Genomic DNA, 12,103 nt, shown 5'->3' on the forward strand with positions numbered 1-12,103 from the left:
CAAAATACTTTGAAATTATTGATCATTTGAAGGGCAAAGAAAATCTTAATAGGTCCTTGAATGGAATATCATTAGATGATTTTCTCATTAGGGTAATTAGCTACACAACCCAGACCGTTCGTCTATACGGTTCTTTTATTCTTTGAATACTGAGAAAAAAATCTCAACGCTGAAAATGAAAAGTAAACAGGGATTTTCTTTAATCTTGAACATAGGCCGACTCTAAACACACTGTTTCTATTTATCAAGTGGACTCTAATACCCATGCAGAGACGTATATTATTTACATCTCTCTAATACCCCCAAAGAATAAAAAGCCCAGCACCATGCCTGGGCACGCGACTGTTGGAAGGTCCACCTTGCAACACATTTGGAGGTGGTCCTGTGTTTATTGTTATCCGTTTGTAAACCGGTATATTATGACGCGATGTGATTAAGAGGACTCGCCGTCTAGATATTTGGGACCATTTTTAGAATATGTAAATTTTCCTGAGAGGAAGAGCTTTATCATTGGAAAGCTCATATCTGGATTTTTTTCTTTACCGAAGAGTAAAAACTTTAAAACCGTATCTAAATATCATAAGGTAAATCTGATGGACAATTTATTGACCACCCAGCCCCCTTAATAAAGACCCTCGCACTTTGTGCAGATATTCCCGACCATGCCAATTTATAATTCGGAGTCCAAAGTCGCGTAAACAAAATATGTTGATTCATAATAAAAATGTTCTTGGTTATTTTTGTCTAGCGAGTTACGTCAATTAAATCGTCTTCAATGAAAGGCTGTTTGCGATCTACAGAAGTGAAAAATTTTAATGAATTGAATTTTACGGCTGAAAAGAAACTAAGCCAAGAAAGACCAGAATGGAGAATTTTGGAGTATCCTGTGTTAAGGCTTTCAATTTTTCATAATCCTAATCTTTCAAATCGGTCTTTTAAAGAAATAAAGCATAAAAAGATTTTTTTTTAAATTAAACTCTATTTACAAACTAAATAATGGTCTAATTTGCTCTTTACGGAAATTGAATAAGGAATATTATGTTTAATTTTCAATTTCGAAATTCATCATTTATGAAAAGATAGAAATCGGTAAGCTGTAAACAATATTTGAACAGGATTAGAATTCCAAGTCCTTTTTATGTCCTGTTCATGGATGAGGGAAATAGGTCTCCTTTATCATTATCAAAGGTGTGTAGAAATTTTTTTGTAAGTTCTCTGAACTCATGACAAATAATAATTCTCAATCTCTTAAAAAAAAAAAAATTGTGCGTGTTTATTTCAAATATTTTCGACGCTGTCTGTTCCCCTTAGTTGTTTTCCTATTTTGATCCTTTATACCATAGTCTTACATAAGTATTGATTCTGTAATATGTCCTTTTTTATTCATGTCTTTTTCCTGTAGGAAAATGTACCTGTATATATACCTCTAAAGATTTGTATTTTGTTGTATTCTACATACATGTTCCTCTTGTACCAAATTATTTGGTTTGAGCAAATAAACTGAGCTGCACTGAAATGGAAAGTACTTGAAAGATTCTACCGGACAACTCTCGATGAGGTCTGACATTTTGTTCCGTAACCTTGCACAAAACCTCCAGCAATAGCAAAGGGTCAACATTTGCGAGAAAACTTTTCTATAGATTAATTTTGAAATATTTCTCATTTGCATGAATATTAAACTCTTAAAACCAAATTATCATCAGGATAATGAATCGGTTTCTTTCGGTGACTGGTAGGAAACTTTTCCTAAACCATTTGGCGCGCGCTAACCGCCATTAGTGTTTAGTTGTCGCGTGCGGCACACGAGTCTTAGGTTCCATGTTTAAAAATTACACATAACAGCGGAACTTGGATATGATATGTCACTTTCAGAGATGCATTTAAATTACCTAATAAAAATTTTAAAACTGAATATATATGAATCATTTTTGGCAGATATAACGTTTGTATTTGTGAGAAAGGGAGAGTCGTTCGGAGTCACCAGTTGTAAGAGCGCACGAAGTATAGAAATTGCCATGAAAAGCGTGGAGAACTCGGTCAATAGAAGAATTTGTTTTCAGTCGCCTTAACACACAAATAATATTTGAGTTCCAGAAATTTTACAACTTTGAGATTTAAAATGAATTAAACATCGGTGTCTCTTAATTTTGTTTACAAGTAAACACAGTCAGCGCTTACATAGTATAGGAATTCCCTTATCCGTCTCTTTGTTACAGTATCGCAATGTTTACATGTACCCCAGAATGTAAAATAAAAAAAACAATGGAAACGTTTATGTGTCAACATTTGTATCGTCCGCCATTCGTAATGGGATATTAGCTAGGCGGGAACCAATACACGCTAATCCGAGGCGGGCCGCATCACCGCAGCTTTGATGTAAATCCTCGGAAAAAACGAACACCGCCGTGTTAAGACAGTGACCATATTTCAAAGTGGCCGACCAATTTACTCGTGTTTTGTCTGACATGGAATTGTATTGACTTCCCTACAAATCCGATATGATGAGAGAACAGTTATAAGGATCGGGACCTCCTATAGGGCCCTATTATAACACGTAGCCAATGATATTTTGTCACCAAAACCAATAAGCACCATGTATTGTACGCGGAGGTCGTGCTCGTCCCGATACTCCCCGGAAACTTTCACGCCTCGGTAAAAGACGAAGGCTATGGAATACATCCGATATTGACAAGAGCTGTTGAAGTCACGCCCGAAAATTCCCTGTCGGCAACACTACAAATGATATCTAATATCTAATTTTTGGTTGAAAGTGTTAGAATTAGCGTATTCAGTGTTTTGGGGGTTTTTTTCTTTCTTTTTTTTTGGAATGAGATGAATTTTTATTCAGATGAATTTCAAAAAATTAATATTGGGTTCAGATATAAACAAATTGATCTTCAAATGTTACAAATATATATAATATTACATCTCTCCGTATAGTATAAATATACATGTATTATATTGATTGATTTTTACTTATGGTACGTGGAACAACGGATACTATCGCCAGGGCCCTGTATGAACAAAGTCGTCTTTGAACCCCTCCCGCGCCTCGTCGTTGCTGTTGTCCTCTATCAACGATGTCATCTGACGCCGCGCTAACCAAGCATGCTGGCCCTATCGTCCCTCTCCACCCCGGAGGACTATTGTATGTATACTGATACTTACTAATGATCAGTTCAATAACTTATTTCTATTGATCAAAATTGCATTGATCACCATAACCATCCATTCCAAACCTACGTGTACCACCCCCAACTCAACTCCACCCCCATACGTAAATTAATTAACAGTAACCGAATTAATCAAGTAAAAGTCCGAGGTAAACGTGAAGTGCCATTAAATAATATACAATTTTTCGTTACCATCGGTTTTACTGACTGTCTGAAAATGTGTGACAAAAATCGACATAATTACCTGAAAATATTACGTTAATACAAAAATAACGAAATTTTATAATACTAGTACTGTAATTTACTCCTTTTTATGATGTCATGTGACTCCCCAAAATTACCGCCAATTTCTGTTAGTGTTTCTAGATGGGCGCCAGATCTGATCCATTCCTTAGCTTTACCACATGACGAATATCTCCGAAATATGTGCTTCTCACGAAAGCTTTCATACCCATTTTAACTTTTGTTGGACAATAAAATGAATAAATCCTTTTGTTTCTAATTCAGCTGCCATCCATCTTTTTTATCTCATTTACGAGCCATGATTTAATCTTTCAAAGTCAGAAAGATTTTGTTTTCTTTGTTTTCTGAAAGATAAATGAATGTTCCTTATAAAATGATAATGTGAAAAAAATACTAAATACAACTTGTAATTCATGTGATAATATTGTAAATGTGATTTTTATCCAACATGTCAGACTAAAACAAAAAAATTTCAAAAAGAAAAAAAAATGTAAATTTTTCAAGATTAAACTCAAAAGATTTGTAAAATGATGTAGTTTTTTTTCCTTTGTTTTGTTTAGCCTTTTTGCGCACGCGACACTTAACAAACGACATGATAAATGATATTATGAGTTTAAATAATTTTACGTTAAATCATACATGTATAAATAGGGTCGTGTAATAAATATGATAGCCGCTAAATTTAATAAACAGGGAAGGGATTTGCTTCATTTCTAAATATCATTAGTAAATTTATGCCGAATCCCTTTATCAAATTGATTTCTGTATTAACTAGGGAAAATCGCGGAAAATTCTCAAGAGCTGATTAGAGTTATAGCAGAGTGATGTCTGGTCTCTCCATAAAGACTGTTAGCATTGCCATGTCGTAACAAAAGCCAGAAACCAAAACAGACGACATGACAAGATCGATAAATTCTGATGCACCTTAATTAATACACCTGTAAATACAAGCTAGATTGGAAATACTGATAAACGAAAGTAAAATGAAAGACCATAATGTGGTCACAATAGGGCGGGGCCTCCAAGCACGACGTCGCTTTTAATTAGTCCACACACTAGAGTCGCTCCGGCTCCAATCAAGCGCGACCTTTGGCCTTGTCAACTACCCGAATTCAACCAATGGCAATGGCAGGGCTCGCGACCAGCACGCGACCCAGAGCACGCGAGAGACCAGATATAACGGTATCAGTTGATATTGTTATTGTTGACTAGATAATCGATGAGAGATGAACAGAAAAGAGATGCAGCAACCGTTCGTTTTGACACAGCAAGGACACATGAACGCTCTCCAGTCCTTGGAAAATGTACCCAAAGTGGCCTCTTATTATCACTGTAAAAAAGACTTGTTAGACGGCAAAAGGCCGAAACCTATGGCCATGTCTCGTAGAAACGCACGCGAAAGACGGCGGGTGAAGATGATAAATAACGGATATGAAACTCTACGACATCATGTTCCCGCGGGGGTAGACAATAAAAAACTGAGTAAAGTTGAGACGCTCCGAGCTGCGGTAGACTACATCAAATACCTACAAGACCTACTGCAGTCGGAGAACTCAGCCTCCAAATCAACAGATTTAAATGTGGCCGAAAATCGGCGCGATTCTTTCAGTACTACCTCTCCAACAGTTGTCAAGGATGAACCCGACTTTGAAGAAACATGCTGCTCGGGGCAGGAGTCGGATGAATTGTCCCCCTTCCAGAGATTTCCAGTACGGGAGGAAGGAATGTTTGTAGATATTGCGCAATGGTTGTACCAAAATTCAGAACCAATGAAAGATTGCTCTAATATTCGCTTAAAAGGTAAGATATTTTATTCAGCGGAACTAATATTGTCAAGGGCAGGGAATTTATAATTTTCATTCAATCATAATTCTTTAAAAAAAAAAATCAAAAGAAAAATAATTGCCAAGGGTAACGATTCTTTTTCCCGCCGCTATCATTTTTGCCATGCTAATCGTTGCATGCAATATTTGATGAAGCGTGGGTCTTCAGTCATATCTCTCTGTCATAATTCATAAATTAGAATCCTAAAATATGCATAAACAAGTTATAATTTGAAATCGGTGGATTGAAGCGTTGTGTTAAAGGAATCGCCTGTGACACATCAGAGGGATGGCACCCAAGCTTTGAATATTCCCCTCATAATTATTCACAACATCGTTTTTATGAAAGGAATTCGACATCGCCTCAAATGATAAACTTTGACACATAAATCAATACTTTGGACATTTTAAAGCAACTTCAATCAAAAACGAACAGCTAACAGAGTTTCTTTTGCTTTATTGGGATTCTTTCATTATGAAGTCGTGGTTTGTTTCATCTGAGAAATTGTTACTATCATTCTGAATTATTTATAAAATATGTTAAAGTACATTTTTCATTCATGTAAATTTTAATTTCTTTCATAATTTCAAGTTCAGAATCTCCAGTTCGGATGAGTGCAAACAACAGATTATAGAGGGAAACGGGAGACAGGCGGATAAAGATTAATTTAAATATTACGTTATGTATTCCTCTTTAAGTAAAATATACATAGAGTAATTGATCTTACTTTGTATGATTTGAAATCGAGAAACATTACATGCCGGTTGTAGAAAATACCCCAATATGTGCAATCACAATTCCTATAATCTTTGAAACTAACACAAAGAAATTATCCGCGTTACGCTATGTGGTTTCTTTGCATACATGATGTGCATTTATACCAAATGAAATTATTAGAGATATATCTGGTTACGTTAAACGTATGTGCATTAAATAAATGTAAATGTGGATCCATAGTGAAAACTGTTTTACTATCACAAAAAATGAATTCGTTTATAATAGATTTGCTTGCTTGATTTGACTGAAAAGAAATGTGCTAAGTTTTCTATAAACAATAAATCGGCCATAAGTTAAATATGTAATTCAACTTCTTACAATTTTGCAATCTCGAAATGATTGTGATTAATAGAGGCAACACAATTAAGGTTGTTGATTAGGAATTGATGTCATCAAAATCTCTCAATCTCTCTCTCTTTCCTCTCTCTCTCTCTTTCTCTCTCTCTTTCTCTCTCAATCTCTCTCTCATAAATATATATCTTGATAAGATTTTTTTCATCTTAAACTCGCTATCAAGCACACATAAAGTTTTTATTTGTTGGAAATTTTTAAACCATGGCAAAAAAAACCAACGACATCTTGAGCGCTTAGCAATAATGGACATCTTAATATTAAGATATTCAGAGACCGGTCACCTGATATCGGCCATGTGTCGGAATTCTAATTAAATATCATTTTCAGAATTCAAACAGCAAAAATTGTTGCATGATCATTTCTTTTTGGGGTCCTGACTTTGGCCATCTGCCGCTAATTGACCGCATGTGCCCCTATCCCCTAGATTGTCCCTCATAATCTAATGTAACGAAGACTAAATGGCCAAAAATTTCAAAAGGAGTGAGAAAAACATTGTCTGATACAATGGCTCTGCCACCATCGGTGTTCAATAATATTTTGAATATTTCATAAGCTATCAACTGACCCTTTGGAATAAGAACATGGAGACACAAAAAGTCATCTCAGTTTATGTCCTGAAAATCATTCGAAAATGGAATCTGTCATCTCGGCCTTTTGGGGATAAATTGCAGGTTATGCTATAGCCTCAGAGGACAACGGTTAGTCGCCTTTGTTTTCTCGCCGTTAGAGGGCAGTTTATATTGTATTTTCTGGTGCCTCTACAATAGGTCGAAGTGTGAATACTTTTGTTAAACTGTAAATTAAGAGCTATCCAAACTTGAAATGCATGATTTTAATTTGCACAAAAACATGCCCCTGTCCGGGAGAGAGGGGGTGCTGGGGTCAGACCTCGGTCATCTAGAAATAAATTTCATGGACGTTTTGCTTTATAACGGGGTGGCAAAAGAACTTGTATTATCAGAAGTGGACATTGTGCTGCGACGAAAGGCGAATCTCCCCCATTTCATACCCTGTAGAAAGTCAAATCAAGCGCCCACAGGTTCTCAATAGAGATGCACAGATATTCCACTTTAGACATGTCTTGTTCAATTGGATTAGGCCGTAATTAGAGGCTCCGGCGCACGTCGTGCAATGATGATTAAAAAGGGGGATATAACATCACCGACTTTTGGAAAAGGTTAAATAAAAGTTTTATGCTTGTATTTTAAAGTTTATTGTCGGGGTTTACCACCCACTTGCAGTGTAATCCCTCGTAGTGTTAATTGTTAACTTTTCTGAAAACTATTCATTCTGAACGTTCTCCCAATCTTCTGGCAACTTGTTGATGTCATCTTCCCCAGTATATACATGTATACAGACAACATGATTCATAAAAGGAAGTACATAAAGGCCACACACAAGATTTGTAGTTTTATTTGCATTAAAACCAAGAAAAAATGTAAATGATTATATATAATGATGAAATTATACCACAATTTTTGATACTTGAAAGTTCTGTTTCTCGTCTTCTGTTTCTCGTCGAAGGAGTGTACGTGTTGCTATCGACAAACTAAATATAGTTTAGATATAATTACATATTTTATTAAGATATAAAACCTTGCACAAAATAAGATAAGACATTTTAAAAAAAGAATAAGCAAATAATTTCAACTGCAAAGTAATAATGTTTGTGAACAGTAGAAACAAATGTTTCAATATTTAAATTAAAAGCTGCATTTCCAGGGACTCCATTTCTTAGTATTGACAAGCATTTTTAAATATATATGTGAAATATATCTGAAGAATAGACTGTATACGTTCGCTTTTCGTTTCTTTACAGGTATGACAACGAGTACACAGCACCAAGAATTCGACATGATGCCGGGCATCTTGTGAGAGAACGAAAGACGTAGCGCAACAGCGCAGATCGTATTGTGCCTTCAAAATGTCTTCCAATGTAGTGTGCCAGGCGCCATTTTACAGAAATCCAAAGAAAAGAAGAACATCGAAGAGTTGCTACACTGAACGGTGTATATATACTGTTAATAAACTATTTATTTTTACTGCGTTGTTTTTACGTTGAATCTGGTGGCTATTACTCGCACTGACGAGGTTTTATCGTTTATAGGACAATAAATACTAAGCACCTTGGGTCATTTTCTACAGATTGGAACACCATTACCATGCAGTTTCTAAAATGACGATCATTTCACGCCGCCATAAAGCGATAACGCTCTAACTTTTACTATCTACAAAGATTATCAAGGCTGAAATCAGATTTTATTCCGCTGTTAACCTCATATTATCCAATTTCAAAAATTTCGAGATATTTATGGTTTGAATGCTTGACCAGTGCTGTATATAGCTACCAGGAAGCCTGGAATGTGTAAATCCTGTGAACGGCTCGAATCATGGTTAAGCAGATCTGTACAACAAACTAAAATATCATCATTTTTTATTCTCGCGAAGGTACACTCTTTTTTTTACGTGAAGGTTGACTGAAATAATTTCAAAAAAAAAATCACATGAGTTTAAAGTGTTAACTTTTGTGGCATGTATGTACATGTAAGTGAGTATACTTCGGCATTTATTGATAAGGATTGCGCTTTTTTCAGAAAAGTATTTTGCAAGACCATATTCTACAAAAAAAAAACTAAATTTATTTTTATTATAAATGTAAGTATTAATTTAAAAAGAAATGCAATTTATATTCGAATTTTTACATCAGACCAAAATGGTGGGAGCCTCAAAATCTTGTTGCATTAACAGAATAGGAATGCAGATATATTTAAACATCCCAGAGGTTTCCCATTTACATGTATATCCTTAGATGATGCATAATAACATTGTAAGTGAAATTCTGATTTTTTCTGTGTAGTTTTTGTATAGTACCTACATTGTATATCACTCTTCGCCATCACTTCAAAATAAAAGTGTTTGAACGAATAAATTCAGAATGATAACTTAGATATCAGACGGTTTCGTCTCTTGGCATTTATAACTGCCAAACTCCTTTTATTATATATAAGATATTTTAAAATGTACAATCATTGTTAGGAGGTACATGAAAATTATGAAGTGATATCAAATAACGTTGAATCGTTGATATGTTTTCTTAGGACTATTATCTTTGTGTCGTATAGACAAAGTAACCGACAATAAAACTTTTACCGGGTCCATGACTCTTACTTGAGGTAGGTGGGTTGCTGATGTTTTGTAGTAAGTAGTTTAGGTTCTTGTCAATCCTTCAAATTAACAATGCTGTCACAGTATGCCCAATTTTCAAGTAGATGTGTGGGAGAGATAAGTAGAAAAAGGGAGAAGGCAGGACCGTTAAGTGGTCAATAAGATAGACTGATTGCGTTTTAGTTCTGAACACTTTCTGGGGTACCTGCAGAGCTCTATAAAATCAGTCCCCGTGTGGTGCCGACTCCGTAATGCAATTAGTAAGACATGTCACAAAACCACGCGCGCTCCACATAGCGCGTTGACCACACATAGGGTGGGCAAATATACAGTTAGCGCAACTGAAGTGAAATTAGTTTAAACATGAGAGCTGATTATCCTCCAATCGAAGTTTATCGCAAATAATCCCTCCATTAACACCTCGCCTGCGACAATTGTCAACAAAAACATGGCACGACCAACTGACAAAGCATATTCGCCGTAAACTGCGTGTATTCTGTCTAATACGTCACTAGAATTGAGCTAAAAGGGCTTCGTATTTATCGATATTACCGATTTCTTGTATCGTTTTTTTTTCACATATAAAAAGTGAAACATTCAAATTGTCCAAAAGAGGGTAAAAAAGATACAGCTTTCGAGTAGATTAAGTGGAAACCCGAGGCGTCAGGCTTTGTGTGTTGTGTGGACTTTTAATATTTACCAATTTGATAAGACGTGGTAATGATGGCGGGAACAGTTATTATGGGGCTGTCAATGGGCGACATAAACAAATCTATCTAAGGTGTCCAGCTCTAGCTACAATTCTGGCACAAGAAACTGTCAAGAAAAATATTCCGGACATTAGCACCCTCTTGAATGGCGGACTTGACACGAGTTGACAGCTTACTGGCGAAGAAAATTGTGATCGGGCTTCCAAATGTCTACATGTTTTGTTTGCAAAAGAATGGTAGCTAGTACCCATTATAATAATTTGAAGGCATTTTATTTCATTGTAGCAGATATTGTAGCTGGAGTCGGAATACCATAATTTATTCCTGTTTGTCACTGAAGAAATATAAATGTTAAGAATTATTTTTTATTAAAAAAATATATATATCTTTCCCTATTTTGATGGTCAGATTATAATTTGTGTTTCCCTTTTTAAGCACTGTTTTGGAGGGTTGTAATCTGAATTGTAATTTATTCACAGTATTTTTTATCATAGAGGAATCTTATTTTTTTTCCTTAAACAATATTTTGATCTCCTTTAAAAAAAATTCCCCAACTTGTTGAGATCCGGTGATGTGCAGGGGACACCCTCCATACCGCTATACCTGTACATTGTACCTGCAGGTGCGATTCCTCCCGTGTCATTGCCGGGATTGATCGAGTGGTTCCGAATCGCTGCAGACCGAGCACCACGAGTTGTATTTCAGTCTCAAGAGATCCGGAGCTTTTGATTTGAGACAATCTTTACTAAGTAAGCTTATAAGTGTATAACCAGAACTTGAAATGCGCATCTCAAGTACATCGGATTTCTTACACGTCGCTGTCATGATTGAGAAAGTGTTACAGATTCTGTTTTGATCGTCTACACCCGTCAGTAGAAGGGTCCGCGTTTATTTGGGTTCTACTCTAGTAGCATATTTACACGTGTTTGTCCTGACAAAAGAACAACCGACCGACACGTTATATATTTGACTTATCAGTATTTTGGGGAATATATTTTTATTTAGATAAGGGTGGTATTTAGTTCAACGAGAGTTGGCATTATCGTCCTTGTGAACGTTTTATTTCATTGACACCACAGGGTTGGTCTCCGAGCGAACGTACATTATGGATACCGGTGAGTGGAGAGATCTAGGTAGCATGAAGAACAAACATAGTTGTATTGAGCTCTGTGGTTTTACGACTTAACAAGTTGCCCGCCGGCAGTCGCGTGCGGAAGCGCGATTTATATCAGGCGCGCGTCTGTCACGCTGCTCGCTGAAATAAAATTTCATAAAATTCATAAACATCTTAAATGTCAGCCTTCTTAAAACTTCACCTGTAGACGGAATGGGGTGGGGCTTTCTTAAACAGCATTAAGCACGTATACAGGTCGCCAAAGAGCTCTAGTGAAGCAGATACGAACAGATTTCTGGAGGACTTAAAAACTTTTTGAATTATTCAAATTAAAATTCGTTTGGCGCATTAAAATTCCTTTTGAATTCAAAATGCAAAATAACAGCGTTTAAAGTAAACTCTAACATTTCAGGAACTATGAAGTGTTAACAATTAAAAGAATCTACGCCAAATCGACTAAAAGCAATTGAAAATCCAGTAGTCTAGCACACCATTGTAGACAGGAATTAAAACTACTAAAGTTTAGTGACTCGTAGATTTCTTTTAATTCAAATTTTAAAAGAACTCCTTGGAGAATTTTCCTCCCGTTGTGTCATGATATTAATGTACGTAAATTGACTCCTAGAGCATGAGAGTCAATTTTTCAATTTGCATTTTGATTACCGTCGACAAAAAGAAGCCTTTCTGTAAACCCTTCTAGTCACCAGTTTATTCAGGTTCAATATGTAAGCCAATACATTCAT

General features: G+C 35.8%; 1 protein-coding gene across 1 annotated transcript; it reads left to right on the plus strand.

Moving 5' to 3' along the window:
- Window positions 1-4,539: 4,539 nt before the first annotated feature.
- LOC128184616 (achaete-scute homolog 1a-like) lies at window positions 4,540-8,413 on the plus strand. Its single transcript, XM_052854175.1, has 2 exons — window positions 4,540-5,216; window positions 8,191-8,413. Exons 1-2 carry the CDS (start codon window positions 4,643-4,645, stop codon window positions 8,244-8,246), a joined length of 630 nt encoding a protein of 209 aa, XP_052710135.1. The 5' UTR covers window positions 4,540-4,642; the 3' UTR covers window positions 8,247-8,413.
- The last annotated feature ends 3,690 nt before the right edge of the window (window positions 8,414-12,103 follow it).

Source organism: Crassostrea angulata, chromosome 5 (assembly GCF_025612915.1).
Source record: "Crassostrea angulata isolate pt1a10 chromosome 5, ASM2561291v2, whole genome shotgun sequence".
Taxonomy (NCBI): Eukaryota; Metazoa; Mollusca; class Bivalvia; order Ostreida; family Ostreidae; genus Magallana; species Magallana angulata.

Bases quoted from the DNA above. Each gene is read 5' to 3' on its own strand.
- LOC128184616 (XM_052854175.1), top strand. From the start codon at position 4,643: ATGAACAGAAAAGAGATGCAGCAACCGTTCGTTTTGACACAGCAAGGA. The intron at 5,217-8,190 runs GTAAGATATTTT...GTTTCTTTACAG, and splicing joins CTCTAATATTCGCTTAAAAG to GTATGACAACGAGTACACAG.